This window comes from Cervus canadensis, chromosome 17 (genome assembly GCF_019320065.1).
Source record: "Cervus canadensis isolate Bull #8, Minnesota chromosome 17, ASM1932006v1, whole genome shotgun sequence".
NCBI lineage: Eukaryota > Metazoa > Chordata > Mammalia > Artiodactyla > Cervidae > Cervus > Cervus canadensis.
In genome coordinates, this window is record NC_057402.1 from 8,796,792 (window position 1) to 8,816,080 (window position 19,289).

At 47.6% G+C, this 19,289-nt stretch overlaps 1 protein-coding gene across 1 annotated transcript in view; it reads right to left on the bottom strand.

Moving 5' to 3' along the window:
* Nucleotides 1-11,637: 11,637 nt before the first annotated feature.
* The window catches only part of BDKRB1 (bradykinin receptor B1), a 35,858-nt gene continuing 28,206 nt past the window's right edge, over nucleotides 11,638-19,289 (bottom strand). Inside the window, exon 3 of the mRNA XM_043490075.1 lies at nucleotides 11,638-13,339. Coding sequence (XP_043346010.1) covers nucleotides 12,271-13,339 — 1,069 coding nt within the window. The 3' untranslated portion in view covers nucleotides 11,638-12,270. The remainder of the gene's footprint in view (nucleotides 13,340-19,289) is intronic.

Below are 19,289 nucleotides of genomic sequence, written 5' to 3' on the forward strand. Positions count from 1 at the left end.
AAAGGTCTCCAGACTTGGCCAAATGTCCCCTGGGTGGCAAAAAGAAAAAAAAAAAAAACCCTGGTGCAAACTGCTGGGTTAAAAGCTCCCCTGGTCAAAATCATATGCAACCTGGAGTGAGAACAGTGCCTAAGAGCTTCCCCACATTACTTTCTAGAATATTCTGCCTGGTTCCTCCTTATCTCAGCTTAAAGATTATCATTTTCAGACAGGCCCAGCCACCCCTACCGCTCTATGCTAGCACACACTCCTGTCAAGACGCTTTGTGGCACATCTCTCATTTTAAAGTCAACGTGTGTTAAGTATTTGCTATGTGACTACTGCTTTTGTTCAGCCCTCAGCAACATGGCATTCACATTTAGTATCAGCCGGAGTCCTGGCAGGGAGCAGACGGCCACTGAGGCGACGGAGGGCCATGTAAGGAGGGGACTTAGCCTAGGCGGGCAGGGGCACAGGATACCCGAAGCACCTTGAGAGCTGACTCTGGGCCTTCCCCGGGGCTCAGGTCTGCGACTCGGTGGTGACGTCTGGCGTTTTCCTGCTCCCCTTGACTGCAGGAACATGAGTCTCCTGCTCCTCTATCCCATCCATCGGGATACTGAGGCTAAGCCTCCTCGCAGGCCTGAGGGACAAACAGCGGCTCACAGAACCCGTAGCTGAAGGAGAGGGCTGCCGGACAGTGGCTGTGGCCTTTGGTGGAGCCGAGGAGCCAGAGGGGCGCGGTGACTATTTCACCTCCTGGGGCTCCTGCCCTCCCACCTGCTGGAGCTTCTCACAGGTTGAGCCTATAGTCCAGTATCTCAGGCTCATCCTGGCAGAAAGCACAGTGGAGAACAGAGCAGAGGGGTGGAGAACGGATCTGGACGGGGGCAACTGAAAGCTGTCCAGCATTCAGACACAATTTGCCTTTATGCTATTGTCTTCACTCTGCTGATGACAACACAGAGGCTTAGGATAAGTAACCTACCCAAAGCCACACAAAGTGCTAGTTAATGAACATTAGTCACTGATGACAGTTCAGTTCAGTTCAGTCGCTCAGTCGTGTCCGACTCTTTGCAACCCCATGAACCGCAGCATGCCAGGCCTCCCTGTCCATCACCAACTTCCGAAATTTATCCAAATCCTGTCCACTGAGTCAGTGATGCCATCCAACCATATCATCCTCTGTCATCCCCTTCTCCTCCTGCCCTCAATCTTTCCCAGCATCAGGGTCTTTTCAAATGAGTCAGCTCTTAGCATCAGGTGGCCAAAGTATTCGAGTTTCAGCTTCAACATCAGTCCTTCCAATGATCAGCCAGGACTGATCTCCTTTAGGATGGACTGGTTGGATCTCCTTGCAGTCCAAGGGACTCTCAAGAGTCTTCTCCAACACCACAGTTCAAAAGCATCAATTCTTCTGTGCTCAGTTTTCTTTATAGTCCGACTCTCACATCCATACATGACTACTGGAAAAACCATAGCCTTGACTAGGCGGACCTTTGTTGACAAAGTAATGTCTTTGCTTTTTAATATGCTGATGACAAACCCCCAAATCCTAGCAGTTTAACAAAAGTTTATTTCTCATTTACATCAAGTCCAGTCACTGCTCCTGAATATCTGGCAACCCTCCTCTACATGGTGATGGAGGAGCCCAGGCTCCTTCCATCTGTGGCTCTGCCTCGCAGGAAAGAGAGGACCGCCTGGAGCTGAAGACTTTTGCCCACATTCTGTTGGTCAGAATCCTATCATGTGATCACATCCAGCTGCAAGGGAAGCTGGGGAATGTAGCCTTGCTGTGTGCCCAGGAAGGAAATGGGGTTGTTAAGAAGCTAGCCAGACTCCTGTCAGAAAAAATACCACAACCTCAAAGTCAAGAATTATTTTTTATTTCGCAGCCTTTCTGAGCATTTCAAGCCTAGAAGACAGCCTCTCAGATAGCTCTGAGGGACTTCTCCGAAGAAGTATGGAGGGAGCCAAGGTAAATAGAAGTTTTTGCAAATACCACGTAGCTGTTAATTAAAGAAGACAAGCGTCTCAAGTTAAGAACTTCAGCACTTTTCTGTGTGGGGGAAGGTGCGAGAGTCTAGACCCCTTCGTATGATTTCTTTGGTGCGCCTCAGCTATCTGGGGTCAGTGCCTGGTGTTTTCTCATCCTGAGTCCCCTCGGGGTACACACCGTAGGGGCAGCTGCCGTGGCTGAGGGCATGGCAGCAGGCAACCCGTTTGTCTGCATCCTGAATTTCCTCATCACCAGGGCAGCTGCAGCGGCTAGAGGGCTGTAACATCATTTATTTACTGATCAGCAGGCAACGTTTTCCACTCACACCCTGCTACATGCAGAGATTTTAATCTGAGAATGTCTGATTCCAGACCCGTCCTCTTAGCACATGTTCTGCTGGAATTACAATTAGTTACACTCCAAGGTAATTTGATACAACCAAAGTTGGACATTTTTTTCCCCTCGTTTATTTACACTCCTGAATGCAGTTCCTCATGGAGCAAACAAATTAAATTCAGCAAACACTGGCTGAGGGGTGAGGCAGGATGGTATAATGTAATGGTTCTCAAAACTTGTCGGTATATTGGAATCACCCGAGGAGCTTTTAAAAATTCCAAAACCCAAGACCAATTCAATCACAGTTTAATGTATTAAATGTACTTTTTGAAGGTGTATTTTTGAAACTCTCCAGGTGACTAATGTGCAGACAAATTGGGGACCACTGGTGTAGTGGCTAAGAATGTATATTTTTGAGTCAAACTGCCTGGATATGAAACCAGGCTCCATTAGTTGTTACCTGTGTGGTCTTGGGGAAGTTGCTTAATCTTTCTGTGCGTCAGTTTCCTCCTCTGTAAAATGGAGTTAATAATAGGATTTTATGAGGATTATCTGAGTTAATGTATGCTAAGTGCTTAGAATAGTGTCTGACACATAGTATGCACCATCTAAGTGTTAGATATTATAGTTACTGTTTCCTAAATGCCTACTATGAGTAATGCCCCGGGGTAGATATGAAAGATATATGTGTGTGTGTGCTCAGTTGTGTCTGACTCCTGCTGACCTCATGGACTATATATAGCCCGCCAGGCTCCTCTGTCCATGGGATTCTCCAGGCAAGAATACTGGAGTGAGTTGTCATGTCCTCCTCCAGGGAATCTTCCCGACCCGGGGACTGATTGAACCTGCATCTGTTGGGTCTCCTGCATTGTCAAGCGGGTCCTTTACCAGTAGCATCACCTGGCAAGTCCTATGAAAGATATGGTCCTCGACTTTGGGGAACTTGGAACATACTGAGAATATATCAAAATCTAAGACAGAGTAGATATGGCCAATTATTCCAGCCATTTGTTCCATATAAAATCAATTTGTTTTGCTTCTGAGAAATTGGGTGGCATTTTACGAAACCAAGGAAAGGAGCAGTCACTCAAAATAGTCTTAGAATTGGAATTCCTGACTTTGAAGATGCCACTGGTCTCCTTTCTCACTGCCATCCAGACATCTGCTTCCCTGGCACTATACACAGAGCCGGGGCTGCCTTGGGAAAGCCAGAGGAGCCGGTTCCCTTTTCAGCCTGATGTTCAGGATTGGCTGGTTACAGGGAAATTTGACTTGAAGGGTACATCTTGGGTAGCATGTGGAAATAAAAGCCAAGGAGGGTGCTGGAGGCAAAGTCTTTGCGGGTTTGGGGGTTCTGAGGAAAATGAACATTAGCACATCTTTACAGTAAGAATTTCTAAGGCTGTCAGAAGAGGGCAAAACATTCTTTTACATTTAGATTTCACTGAGGTATAAAGGAAAACATGACTGCTCACTGCCAAGTACTAACGTCGCTTCCAAAACCTAATGTGAGCCTTTGTCAGCCCAGATGTGGCCTATTTATTTTTAGAGCAATGAAGACCTCAAGGCCATGGCTCAAAAAGCACTTCAGTTTAGTTCAGCTCAGTTCAGTCACTCAGTTGCGTCCGACTGTTTGCGACCCCATGAATCGCAGCACGCCAGGCCTCCCTGTCCATCACCAACTCCCGGAGTCACTCAAACCCATGTCCATCGAGTCGGTGATGCCATCCAGCCATCTCATCCTCTGTCGTCCCCTTCTCCTCCTGCCCCCAATCCTTCCCAGCATCAGGGTCTTTTCCAATGAGTCAACTCTTTGCATGAGGTGGCCAAAGTATTGGAGTTTCAACTTCAACATCAGTCCTTCCAATAAACACCCAGGACTGATCTCCTTTAGGATGGACTGGTAGGATCTTCTTGCACTTAACATTTAGTGAAAGTTATGCACAATCCCCACACCCCTTAAAAAACTATGCTATTTAAAAATCACTATCAATATCATCAGTACTGGCTGCCTACTCCAGTATTCTTGCTTGGAGAATTCCATGGACTATCTCAGTTCAGTTCAGTTCAGTCGCTCAGTCGTGTCCAACTCTTTGTGACCCCATGGACTGCAGCAAACCAGGCTTCCCTGTCCATCACCAACTCCCAGAGCTTGCTCAAACTCATGTCCATAGAGTTGGTGATGCCATCCAACCATCTCAAAAGAGTTGGACATGACTGAGAGACTTTCATTTCACTTCACTTCATCAATATCATAGCTCTATTGTTAGAGATCCTCTTTTCATATATGTAACAGAAATGTTATAATGAACATTTCTAAGGCCAAATAAATACCTCCCTTTCTTCTTCATTTAAGTTTAAACTGGTTTTACTTACTTCCACCTCATCCCACCTGTTTTCTTTAAAATACTATTTTCTTCAAAACCCTCCTTAATCTTTCATACCGGATTTCATTTTGAAAGTCATCTTTTTAGTGTTTATGTCCTGTTTGCTGATCTGGGGTTTCAGCCCACTTTCTACCCCAAAGATTGACCTTGAACTAGTCCCTTAACTTGGCTGCACCTCAGTTTCTCAATGGCTTTGATACTAACCAGGCTTCCCAGGTGACGCTAGCAGTAAAGAATCTGCCTGCCAATGCAGGAGACGTAAGCGGCACGGGTTTGATCTGTGGGTCAGGAAGATCCCCTGGCAGAGGAAATGGCAACCCACTCCAGTATTCTTGCCTGGAAAATCCCATGGATAAGGATTCTTGGCCTTCCCCAATCAGTAGAAATTTGGGCAAGGCTTTACTGGGGCCCCTGCAGTAGTTGCAGGAGGGAGTGAAAACATGTAACAGGTTTGCTTGCTTGCTCTCAAGAGAGTGCAAGCTGGTTCCTTTTATGGGGTGAAGGGTAGGGGTGTGTCCAGGGATCAAGCTGGAGGGCTGATTTAGGCGGTTTGTGCCCCCCGCTTAGGTGTGCGTGCAAGGGGCATCGCAGGACCCTGATTTTTCTCCCAACACCTTGTTTTTGCTCAGACGTGGCAGTTGAGTTTTTGGTCTTTTTCTATCTTTTGTCCAGGATTTGCTCCACCTACAGCATGGGTGCAGTTTTTTTTTTTTTTCTCATGCAGTTATTTTTAGACCCATATAGTTTCTTTGTATTTTGTAGCTCAAGGAAACATTTTTCCTGGTGTAAGCTTTGCAACTGTAGCAGATATAAGAGATGCCGGTTCAGAAAGATCTCCCCTGGAGGAGGGCATGGCAACTCACTCCAGTATTCTTTCCTGGACAATCCCCATAGACAGAGGAGCCTGGTGGGCTACAGTCCATAGGCTCAAAGTCAGACACGCCTGAAGTGACTTAGCACACACTCAAGCTTTGCAGCACTGCAGCAAATGGTCCCAGGTCCAAACCTGTCTCAGTTGATCTGCAGCCTTTATTAGTTAATTCCACAGATGGATCACTATCTGGGGAAACACGGAATCAATGATATGTGACATCCATTTAAAATTTGAGTGGCTGTTGCCAATTTCCCTTTTGTAGAAGTTGTACCTACGTAAGTATCCACCAATAGGGCTCAAGATAAATTGTTGTCTCTTCACATTTCGTGTTTTGTTACGTTTTGGAACATATCTGCTGTAACCCATTCAAGGACTTGGCTTTGAAAATTTGTGCAGAAACATTTCTGGGGAAAGAGCGCTCCTCCTTGGATGCCAGCAGGGGGCGCCCGCTCCCCTCCTGAGTGTAACTGGTTTCTTGCATTTGCCCCACAAAGCCCCCGCAGTCCATCTGAAGCTGAGCAAATCGTGGCCCCACACAGGATGGGAAGGTTTTGGAAATATCCTAATTATCCCAACCGTTTCACAAGGCCAGTCTGTGGCAGCTTCCTCTTAGTCAAGGACATGGCTTCAAATTGAATATAAAAATGTCATTTGATTTCACGATTAATTTCTTCCTGTAAATACCAGGGTGGGTGGTAAAGCACGCCCAGCCCCTCTCTCAATCCCCAGGGCTTGTGAAAGTTGCCAGTGTTCCCAGCAAGTTGATAAGGGAATATTTGGGACCTGAGATAATTGAAATGTGCTTTATATTCAGATAAAGATCTTCTGTTGTGTTTTCCTTGCAAGGTGGGGAGCGGGTACATAAAAGTGAGTCTGAAATAGGAGCTTCTCTGCTAAGTCATTGCTCTGGGAATGCAACCCCAGTCCCCAAATCCCACTGCTCAGGGCTGGGACTGAGGTGAGGCGGCCAGGGTCCTTGCCTTGGGCACAAAGTTTCAGGAAGGGAATAGTGTACAGCGGCACTGCAGTGACCAAGATAGTAACTGAATGCCATGTGTTTTTAAAACCAGGCTTGCTGGGTCTCCGTGGTTGCCTGCAGGCTTTTCTGCAGTGGCGTGAGCGGTGCATGGACTCCTGGGTGTGGTGGCTTCTCCTCCTGCAGGGCACGGGCTCCAGGCACACGGGCCTTGGTAGTTGTGGCATTCGGGCTCCAGAGCGCGGATTTAGTAGCCAGGGTGCGTGGCCCAGCTGTTTCACAGCACGTGGAATCCTCCTGAACCAGGGAGGCCATTGTCCTATGTTCTTGTGAAACAATCTCTCTGAAATGCAGGCCTGAGTATGACATCCCTGTTCAGCACCTCTGCTGACTGGCATGGCCTTCTGATATCTTCTGTCTCCCGAATCTCCTGGAAAGTAAGCCTGGTCTCCTGCCCACTGCCTTAAATCCTACCCCAGATACAGGGAGCTCTGCCACCATCAAGGCAACCCAGATGGTAGGATCCCGAGCACTCAGGCCTCTTCTCTGACCTTGCAGTCTCATGGGCATCCCTGGTCTGGACCGAGCCCTGCTTCAGGAGTCCTGCTCACTAAGTAAGTTTCCACCCATCTTGGGGCTGGGTTTCCCGCTCACTGAGTGAATTTCCACCCATCCTTATCAGTGAAATGAGGTTGAACTTGATGATACTTTCTTTTTTAAAATTTTTATTAGATTCATAGATCCCTTGTACTCTTTACTCAATACTCCCTACTCGTAACGTCTTAACCTAAGTATGGTACAATATCACAGCCAGGAAGCTGACCGTATAATTTTTCAGATTGCACCAGTCTGACATGCACTCATTTTGATGATATCTAAAGCCTCTTCTAGTTCACAGGAGGAAATTTCCCACCTGTTCCTCATCAAACCTGTGACTCATCTCTGGAGAACAAGAAACTGTCTGTGTCCATTGCAACACCCGGGAGACTCCCTAGGCTGGGACTTAGGGGGGCTTAGTGCTGCTAATTTTCCATGACAGTTGGGGTGATGGATGCCACGGGGGAGGGTGGCCGGCAGCCGTGGATTCACAGGACAGGCTCGAAGCCAGAAGTGGGCTGGAGAAGAAGCTGTACTCAGCCCTTCAGAAGAGAGAGAGAGAGAGAGAAAACAGGGGCGTGGAGCTGGAAGGGTGGGTCTTTTCTTAATTAATAGATTCCATTAAATTTTATTTACTTAATTAATTTTTGACTCTGCTGAGTCTTTTGCTGTGCAGGCTTTTTCTCTAGTTGCAGCAAGCTGGGGGCGCCTCTCTAGCTGGGGTGCATGGGCTTCTCACTGCAGTGGCTTTTGTTGTGGCAGAGCACGGGTTCTGGGGCATGTGGACTCGTAGTTGCCTGATCTTCCTTGATCAGGGATCTAACCAGTGTCCCCTGCATTGGGAGGTGGATTCTTTATCACTGAGCCGCCAGTGATAAAGCCCATCAGATGAATGTATGATTCATCCAGCCATGCCAGGTGTGAGCCCTCCAAGGTGAGCCTGGGCCTGGATCCAGGTGTGAAGTACCCCAGGCGAGCCCGTCAATGACAGCCATGGGAACTCAAAAATATTCATTTCTCCCTCAGCGTTGGTCCTTTTAACCAAGGCAGGAATTTTTCTACCTGCAAATGAGTAATTGACCTTCCCAGCAGAAGGACAACAGAATCCCCAGCTGTAGGAGTGAGCGCTGTGCTTTGGTTAATATGACAGGCGGCCCATAAATCACCCATGTGCTTATCAGAGCCCGTGTTGACTGTCTGTTGTTGAACTTCAGGTCAGTGAGCAATGCCGTGACTTCTCAGGCCAGCACACTCTCCCATAGCACGTGGGACTATTTTTCGCAAGCCCTGTAAGGATTTTTGAAGCCGCAACTTTAAAGCAGGGCCCGAGAAAGAAGGATAGAGGACATGTTGGGGTCAGTGCACGAGAGACTGGGTCTTATTTTCTCTTTCCAATTCTCCCTGCCTGCCTGGATGCTTCTGTCCATTCTGGCCACTATGCTGTTGGGGCTTTGCTCACTGGGTCCTGTGCAGGGACTCAGAAACTGCGCTGCATTGGAGGCAAGCAAGCCGGCTGAGTCCAGCCTCCACCCGTGGCGAGGGGGCCTGTCTGTTGGCAGCAGCGCTGCTACCCAACTCCAAAGAACTGATGTCCTGGGGAAGCCCCAGGAGGTCAGCCCTGAGAGGACCAGGCATGTGCCTCTGCCTGTCTCCTGCTTCAGCTCCCGACGTAAGTGCCTGGCAATAGCAGATGCTTAATAAACATCAGCTGAGTGATCGAAGGAGTGAAGACTCTGCATTGCAAGAGCTTCTAAGTGCTCAAGTGAAGCCCGAGGGTGGGGACTCTTTATGGAATTTAAATATTTGTCAAACACCCCCTGGTCCAGAGTAGATATGTGGGGAGGCGGGATCCTGCCTGTTGACCTAAATTCAGGCCCCCTGAACCTCTCTCTCTGCTCTCCAGGAGCGGAGAGAGCTGGGCCGCCGATCAAAGGGTTGTCTCTGATGGCGTACAGGGGTCCAGTGGCCCAGCCCCTGCCTGCCTCTCCATCACCAGGCTCCAGGAACACCGCCTCCTTGCCATTTCCCGAATGAACCTGGGTCTCCTTTGATGTCCCATGAGGATGGGTCCTTCTCATGCAGCAGGAGAGGTCCCCTCTCCCTAACCCTTCCTTGGAGACTGGCCTTGGCACCGGGCCCACTGACCTCTCCTCCCCCGGCCCTTCCAGCACCTTGCCTGCCTGACTGCCCACCCCCCACCTCACTGGTCTTTGACTGTCTTTTCTTAATTAATGAAAGTGAAAAGTGAAAGTGAAGTCACTCAGTCGTGTCCGACTCTTTACGACCCCAGGGACTGTAGCCTACCAGGCTCCTCCATCCATGGGATTCTCCAGGCAACAATCCTGGAGTGGGTTGCCCTTTCCTTCTCCAGGAGATCTTCCCAACCCAGGGATTAAACCCAAGTCTCCCGCATTGTAGGCAGACGCTTTACCATCTGAGCCACCAGGGAAGTCTTAATTAATAGACTCCATTAAGGTTTATTTACTTATTTAATTTTTGACTGTGCCGGGTCTTTGGTGCTGTGCAGGCTTTTTCTCTAGTTGCGGTGAGTGGGGGCTCCTCTCTAGCTGCGGTGGGCGGGCGCCTCACTGCGGTGGCTTCTGTTGTCGCAGAGCACAGGTCCTGGGGCACGCGGGCTCCTAGGTGCGGCTCCCGGGCTTTGTTGCCCCGCGGATGTGAGATCTTCCTAGACCAGGGATCGAACCAGGGTCCCCTGCATTGGGAGGTGGATTCTTTATCACTGAGCCCCCAGCGGAGCCCACATGGCCAGCCTTGATCCTTGTGCTATCCTGGGGTGGCCCCACCTCTGGAACATTCAGGGCAAACCTTCCTACTTTGTAGCCACGACCTCCTATTTTTCTTGCTCTATCTTGCTCTGGATGCTCCCTTTAACCCCTGTCCTTTAACCATATCAGCGTCACTCTGCTTCCCTCATCTCCTCCGTTCATTTACTCCCCTAATTTAGCCATTTTCCATAGTGCCACCAGAATCCCCAACACCCTTAAACGATGGCTGCTCGTTTGACAAATCCCACCCCTGGAGCAGTCCACTGTCTGCCATACCTGGGCCCACTGAGGTTGGCCAGAGTGATTAACTCACATAAGAAATGCATGCTGGCTCCCTGGTGGTCCAGTGGTGAAGAATCCCCCTGCCAAGGCAGAGGTCACAGATTCCACCCCTGATCCAGGAAGATCCCGCAGGCAGAGATGTAGCTATGCCCATGCACTGCAACTGCTAGTGACCGCTCACTCCAGAGCCCGTGCTCCACAAAAGAGAAGCCACTGCCACGAGAAGCCTTGCCCTGCAACTAGAGAGGAGCTCCTGCTTGCCGCAACTAGAGAGAGCCCCAGAGCAGCAAGGAAGACCCAGCACGGCCCAAAATAAACAAATAAAAAACTTAAAAAAAAATCATCTAGAAAAAATGCATACCTCCAGCCAGGTGCTCACAGTCCTTGAAACACCCTCCTGCCCTTGACCATCAGAGATTCTCCCAACACCTGCTTCTCCTCAAACCTCAAATCCCTCCCTGACAGCCTCATCCTACCTTCCTTCTTCCTCCCTCTTAACCTGTGAACCCTCCTGCCTCTGGGTCTGATTTGTTTCTTTTCTTGAGAGCACTCCTTTCCCCCATTTTGTTTGTCTTTGGGGATTTTAGGTCTCTTCCTCCAGGAAGCCCCTCTGGATGGCTCCCTCCCCGCCCCCGAGGCTGGACGCCCCTTCTGTGTGCCCTCAGAGCACCTGCTGTCACCTGATAGCAGATGGTCCCGCTCTGTGATGCTCTCCTAACTCTCATCCCTGTTGCCACGAGCTCCTGGAAGGCAGACCTTCTCAGGGTCACCAGTGGGACCCTGGCAGCAAGAAAAGCATGGAAGCATTCAATTCTCTTTCACCCACAGCCCGCACTTCCTACCCGTGTGTCCTGGTTGCCTCCCTCTCTCTATGTACCAGGTTCCTGTTGTTGTCTAGCTGTTGTTTAGTCGTGTCTGACTCTTTTGTGACCCCCGTGGACTGGTAGCCCTCCAGGCTCCTCTGTCCATGGAATTCCCCAGGCAAGAATACTGGAGTGGGTTGCCATTTTCTCCTCCAGGGGATCCTCCTGACACAGGGATGGAACCTGCATCTCTTGCAACTCCTGCATCTGCTGAGCCACTGGGGAAGCCCGTACCAGATTCTACCCCTTAACTCGGCTCACAATTGACTCCCTTTGCAACCTGTATTTTGGTAACCCTGGAAGGAGCCCATCCTCTTTCCCTCTGAATGTCCCAGGTACGGGTCTGTGTCACCTGCACGCAATTTCTCATTTACTTTTTTTATACTACAATTATTTTGATCTCCGTAAGTTCCTTGCAGATAGGATCTCTAGCTATATCATCTCTCTGATCCTGGCAGTTCACCTAGAACATTTTGGAAGGACAAATGGAATTGCAATAAGAGATGCTTATTGGAAATTTGTTTCATACCGCTGTGACAAATTAACAAAACTCGGTGACTTATTAAAAACAACATGGATTTATTATCTTCTGGTTCTGGAGGCCAGGCCTCCAAAGCAGTGTCACTGGGCTGCAGTCAGGAGGTCAGCACGGCTGGTTCCTGCTGGAGGCTCCAGGGAGAGTCCATTTCCCTGCCATTTCATCCTCTACAGGGCGCCTGCAGTCCTTGGCTCGTGGCCCCTTCATTGCAACCTTCCAGCCTTCTCTGACTCTGACACTTCTGCCTGCCCTTTATAAGGACCTTTGTGATGATATTAGACTCATCCAAATAGGCCAGGGTAACCTCCCTATCTCAAGATCCTTAGCTTAATCATGCCTGCAAAGTCCCCGTTACCGCATAAACATTCCCAGGCTCCAGGGACGAGGTCCTGGTTTATGTGGGTGGGTGGGTGGGGCATCATCCAGTCTACTGTTGCTGCTCAGTCGCTAAGTCGTACCCGACTCTTTGTGACCGCATGGACTGCAGCACACCAGGCCTCCCGTCCCTCACCAACTCCCGAAGTTTGCTCAAACTCATGTCTGTTGAATCGGTGATGCCATCCAACCATCTCACCCTCTGTTGCCCCCTTCTCCATATTCATGATGTCAGTAATAATGAATAACGAAGCCACATTTCTTGGCTCCCTGCTGTGTTAATTCCGCCAGAAAAGTTGGAGGGTCTCTTTCCTATGGGACGAGACTACTGGAGTAAGACTCCCAGGAATGCATCGTTTATAAAGTTCCCAGACTTTGGTCCTGAAAAGCTGGCCCCAAAAGACATAAATCACTGGATTCAGGCAGCTGTTGACAAAAGCAAAGAAGTTGGCACACTGCAGGCCCAGATCGATGAAATTCTCCCAGAAGCAGCCTCTGACAGCCCTCACCTGGAACAGAAATTCCAGGAAGGCAAAGAAGTGGTAGGGCGCCCAGCAGAGCAGGAAGGCGGACACGAGGGTGAGGATCAGGGCGGTGGTCCTGCCATCCCTGGGCCCGCCACACCTCATCCTGCTGATGTCCCGCTGCCCCCGCAGGGCTGCCAGGATGTGATAGTTGAAGAAAATGATTGCAGCCAAGGGGAGGAGAAAACTCAGCAGGGTTAACTCCACCATCCTTGCAAAGGGCCAGGCATCGTGGGGGTACCGCAGCACACAGGCAGAGACATTCAACTCCGGCACAGCCTTGACGGAGCGCAGCAGGAACGTGGGGAGACTCAGGAGGGCCCCCACAGCCCAGATGAGCAGACAGGTGCCCTGGGCCCACCGCCGCCGCCGCCGTCTCCGGCTGGCCATGGGGTGCACCAGCACTCGGTAGCGGTCCTGGCTGATGGCCACCACCAGGAAGATGCTGATGAAGAGGTTGGCCTTGATGACGCCATTGACCAGGCGGCAGAGGAAGGCTCCGAAAGGCCAGTTGAATTCGTTCCGGATGTTCTCCGCCCAGAAGGGCAAGCCCAAGACGAACACCAGGTCAGAAGCTGCCAGGTTGGCCAGGTAGATTTCTGCCACGTTCAGACGCTGTCGGGCCACGAGGAAGACGGACAGCACGAAGAGGTTCCCCAGCAGCCCACAGAGGCAGATGGAGAGGACGCAGGTGGGCAACACTCTGTGAAGCAGCGCCCAGGCTTCCCAAGCCTCATCACAGGACGTGGCGTTCGGGGGCAGGGGCTGGCTCTGGTTGGGAGTCTGGAGCTCCAGGAGGGCCCAGGACGCCATCCACGGTGACCTGAAAGGCACGGAGCATCGGAGCATCACTCGGGAGGCAGCCGACTCTAATCCGCGACCTATCCAGCCTGCCTCCGGTTGGTTTGGGAAAATAAAGTTTTAAAGGCACATGGCCACACTCATTCATTTACATTTTGTGCTACAATAACAGAGTTGTTTTTTTTTTTTTTTGTAAATTAATTAACTTATTTTAATTGGAGGCTAATTACTTTACAATATTGTAGTGGGTTTTGCCATACATTGACATGAATCAGCCATGGGTGTACAGAGTTGAGTGGTTGCCACAGTGGCTGTTTGGCCTGCAAATATTAATCATCCATTCCCTTAGAGCTTCACTAGTGACTCAGACGGTAAAGAATCCACCTACAATGCAGGAGACCCGTGTTCGATCCCTGGGTCAGGAAGATCCCCTGGAGGAGGGAATGGCTACCGACTCCAGCATTCTTACCTGGAGAATTCCATGGACAGAGGAGCCTGGTGGGCTATAGCTCATGGAATCTCAAAGAGTCGGGCAAGACTGAGCAACTAATGACTAACACCTTCACTTTTCCCTTAGAGAAAAAGCTTGCCAACCCTGAGTATAAAAGAAAAGACGAAGGCTTTGAAACCCAAGTTCAAATCCTGACGCAACCACGTGGTGTGGGCCACCTAGACACCCTGAGTTTTCTTTTCCTTTTTGAAAATTGGAGCTAATCGTATCCTTCTTGTGGGATTATGTCTAGGACTGTATCTATGGAAAACTTGACCTGGTCTCCTGGCCTAGAGGAAGCGCTAAGTGGAAGGGGAGGATGAGTCTTATTTACAACCATACTATTATGATTAGCAGTTCAACAAATATTTAACAAGCATCTACTTTGTGCCAGAACTTTGCCAGGCACTGGAGATACAGGGCCCAGACCCCTGAAAGTGCTCACCATCTAGGCAGACAGGAGACAGTGCTTGATGGCTGAAGACAGAATGAAGCAAGGAAGAGTCCTGGCCAGTGGAGATGTTGGTCCATTGGAACTGGGACCAGTAGGATGGAGAGGGTGGAGTCAATAGTAGAAGGTGTGGGGTTTCTGGGGCTTCACACCTAAAAGTCCTCCCCCCGTTTGGATGAGCTAATATATGCACAGTGCTTCAAAAGGTCTCTGGCTCTCTGTAGGCACTTGCTACCTGTTAACTAGTGTTATCATCTTGCTTATCCTTAGCAATGCTTGAGAGTTCTTCAGCTGGGCACAGCTCACAGTATCCAACACAAGCTACCGCATAAGACAGCTGATCTCCAGAGAGTCTATTTGGCTCTGCAGACTTAGGTAATCACTTTGTGACTCTGAGCCTGACTTTCCTCGTCTGACCTTCTCGCTGTGACACTGAAAGCCACATGCTATGCCACTCACATCGGGTCAAAACCACGGGTCCCTCCATTCGTTCATCCACTGGAAAACTATGTACTGAGCACCCACTACGTGCCAGGCATGGTTCTAGGCATTTGGGACAAGCAGTAACAAACAGCCCCCCCCCCAACCCGCCACCCTCAAGGTGCTTCTAGCCTCGTGGGAGGAGAGAAGCAATGACAGGAAGCACAGGGAACAAACCCGTTAGCCCGGGAGGAGCAGCCGTGGCCAGGCATTAGACATGTTCCGAGGATAGGACCATCACGATTTTCCAATTGTATATGTGTCATGAGAAAGGAGGGGTTGCATGATGCCTAGATTTTGGGCCTGAGAACCTGGAAATGGCAAATAGATGGGGAAACAGTGGAAACAGTGGCTGACTTTATTTTTGGGGGCTCCAAAATCACTGCAGATGGTGACTACAGCCATGACACTGAAAGATGCTTACTCCTTGGAAGGAAAGTTATTAGCATATTAAAAAGTATAGACATTCTTTGCCAACAAAGGTCCATCTAATCAAGGCTATGGTTTTTCCAGTAGTCATGTATGGATGTGAGAGTTGGACTACAAAGAAAGCTGAGTGCAGAAGAATTGATGCTTTTGAACTGTGGTGTTGGAGAAGACTCTTGAGAGTCCCTTGGACTGCAAGGAGATCCAACCAGTCCATCCTAAAGGAGATCAGTCCTGAGTGTTCATTAGAGGAACTGATGTTGAAGCTGAAACTCCAATACTTTGGCCACCTGATGCAAAGAGCTGACTCATTTGATAAGCCCCGATGCTAGGTAAGACTGAAGGCAGGAGGAGAATGGGGACAACAGAGGATGAGATGGTTGGATGGCATCACTGACTCAACGGACATGGGTTTGGATAAACTTCGGGAGTTGGTGATGGACAGGGAGGCCTGGCGTGCTGTGGTCCATGGGGTTGCAAAGAATCGGACACGACTGAGTGACTGAACTGAACTGAACCTGGAAATATGAACTCCCCATCAACTGAGCTGGATGGAGTGGAGACAGGGCAAGTTTTTTGGGAGATGGTCAGGACTTGACCTTTGGACATGTGAGGCTGAGCTGTCTGTTGGACATCAGGTGGGGATGCCAAGGTAGTGAGCTACACATGATTGGTGTTAAGAGACCAAGTCTGAGAGTGATACATCCGCATCCTTGGGAGGTGTTTTTTTTGTTGCTGTTTTGTTTTTAATATTTATTATATTTATTTGGATTCACTGAGTCTTAGCTGTGGCATGAGGGATCTTTGATCTTAGTTGTGGCATGCAAACTCTTAACTGTGGCTTGGGAGATCCAGTTCCCTGACCAGGGATCAAACTCAAACCCCCTATACTAGGAGCTCAGAGTCTTAGCCACTGGACCAGCAGGGGAAGTCCCCATCACTGGGAGTTGTAATCACATGGATGGTGTTTAGTATTTAAAGCCACAGAACCGGGTGAAATCACCAAGCGAGAGTGTAGGCAGAGAAGAGAACCAGCTGCTAGGCTGCCAGTTGACCGGTCAGCAAAGGACACAGGAAGTGAGGGGTTAGGAGGCAGCTTAAAGATGTCTGCGGCTTAAAGAGTTCTGACCTAGAGCATAAAGAATAATAGGAATGCTCTTACTTTGTCATTGATTTCCGGGCATAAATCCACAGCAACATATTTATTTTGTTATTTGGTGATACTTACAATTTCGCAATAAGCCCTTCTGGCAGCAATGAGCGAAAAAAGTTTAATGACAATTTAAGTCCTGAACTTCTGTCTCTGGGAAATTGATGATGAATGTGTAACTTGCACAAAATATTGATGTTTACATCACAAAGGGGGCCTTTAGTGACTTCTCTGACCACAAGGAAACCTGACAGGAAGCTGCTACTTCAGAAACTGTTATTTTTCAAAGATCAGCCCGAAAACATCAATTTCACTTCATCGCTGCAGAAGATGCTGTCATAGGTCACCCTGGAAGGATGACTTTTCACTTAGGGCAAACAAGTAAGTATTCTTTAAGTCAGCTCATTTTTAGCGTCATGCTATCTTGTAACCACACTACAATAGAAGTGATAGCTGATTAATGAGAAAGTTCCATAAGAAATCCACAGGCAGTGAAATGGAGCCAGTTTGATAACTGTCTTCAAATAGAAAAGTCAGTCAATTTCAATTACGATTCAAGTTTTTAATCCAGTTCATGGAATCAAAGCAAAACTTATGAAAGTTCACCCTGGCAAAGTGAAAAAATGGACATTTTGTGAATGCTGTTCTAAATTCAGTTTAAATTGTTCACATTGGAAAGAAAGTTGTATTTTTCTGATGATCACACACATTTTGGTGGGGCCCAGTGTCACAGAAACAATATTCTTGCTCAAACAAGAGACCAGTGAAGCAGAAATGTACTTTTAACAAGTTGTAGTTGCAGACCCAATTTGTAATTGCATACAAATAAGTTTCATTAAGTGTGTGTACACGCTCAGTTGCTCAGTCGTGTTAGACTTTTTGTGACCCCACGGACTATAACCAGCCAGGCTCCTCTGTCCATGGAATTTTCCAGGCGAGAATACTGGAGAGGGTTGGCGTTTCCTCCTTCAGGGGATCTTCCCAACCCGGGGATCGAACCCACATCTCTTGCATCTCCTGCATTAGCAGGTGGATTCCTTACCACTGTGCCACCTGGGAGGCCAGAAATTTCATTATCGTTGACAAGATCTACAAAGTTTTACAGCATAAGTTTCGTAGTTCAGATTTACTGAAGTACAAACTTTTGTGATGAAGTTGATGAGGAAGTAAAAACAACTTTAGCATGTATGTTCTTTCTCTGCTGTCCTTCATCAATCAATTTTAGAAGATGTGGATTCTAAGTGCCCTAAAATGTTATTAGACTATTTGTTATAGCAGAGATGAGAATTTTTGATGAATTTGTTCTAAATCAATGAGGAACGGAGCACCAAACAACAGCTTCTTGAGCTTCTAGCAGAGCGTAGTTATTGAAAATAAAGCTTTATGCAGAAAATAATTGAAATTTATAGCCACAGAAGGAAAGGAGAAAATGATCAAACTAAGTGAGGGGAGGTCAAATGATAGAGAAAATTTAATTTTTGAATTCTATAATTAGCTTTGGAATATCCCAATTTGTGGGAAGAATCTTTTCAATTGGAGAAGTTCATATTCTGTACAAAATGAGGTGAAGTTGTGAAAGCCCATAATCTGCACCATCTGAATTTCACAAAGCATTCAAAACTTTTAAGTAGCTGCAACTTATTTGAAGAGTCTAATATGCTAAAAATATTTGTTGAAGGAGCTCAAATTAAGGCAAAAAGACAGCACCTGTGAAAATATCTGGGTTGAAATATTTACATAATTCCATATGCAAAGTATCAGACTTGAGAATAGCCTCTGCTTAGCAGAATTTGCTCAGAGTTTGTCAGATACCTCAACACCTGCAGAGAACATCTTCATTAAATATATTCTGGTCCAAGAGAAGAGTCAATTGAAGGTGCTTAATTTAAATTTATTAACCATAAAATTTGAAGAAAAAATTCAGGCCATTATATGGAACCATTCAAAACAATAAGACCATATTGAAAGAAAAACACATTCTTTTGAAAATGCCAGTGACATATGAGAGTCAGGTAAAAGCCTAAGAAACTGATTATAGCACATGGGGAGGTACCCAAAGTAATTATCTTGCTTAAAATATTTTGTAATGTTTAACATAAAGAAAATGTTTCATTTTGCTATTACATTTATGTACACATTTAGATTTTTGGGGGAGAAACATTTACTAGAACTACTTTATAACTCCATCCATGTAATATTTATAACCAATTCGTTGGTGTGTATGTGTATATACATATGCATTCATACATAAATAAATACATAAATTTTTTGAAAATAGCTTTTTTTTTCTTTTTTAATTTGGCTGTGCCAGGCCTCAGTTGTGGCATCTGGGATCTAGTTCCCTGGCCAGAGATTGAACCTGGGATGCCTGCATTGAGAGTGTGACGTCTTAGCCACTGGATCACCAGGAAAGTCCCTGAAAATAGTTTTTAATTAGAACTATTTTATAACTGGCTTCCCTGGTGCCTCAGGCGGTAAAGAATCCACTTGCAATGCAGGAGATGTGGGCTCAGTCCCGGGTTGGGAAGATCCCCTGGAGGAGGGCATGGCTACCCACTCCAGTATTCTTGTCTGGAGAATCCCATGGACGGAGGAGCCTGGCCGGCCACAGTCCATAGGGTCACACGGAGTCAGACTTGACTGAAGCTACTGAGCACGCATGCAAGCACTTTATAACTATATTAATAAAATATAACTAATTCACTGGTGAATGTATATATACATATACATATACGACTGAAGCGACTTAGCCCACATGCATGCACATATATATTGCATTGGCCAAAAAGCTGGAGTTTTTCTGTAACCTGAAAGAACTTTCTGACCAACCCAATGTAATTACATATGCGTATTTTTTGAAAATAGCTTTTCATTGAACTACTTTATAACTCTGTCAGTATAATTATTGGAAGTGTTTAACAGCGATTTGCCATCGTAGCCACAGGAAAGCAACACACCCAGGAAACCCGACTTCT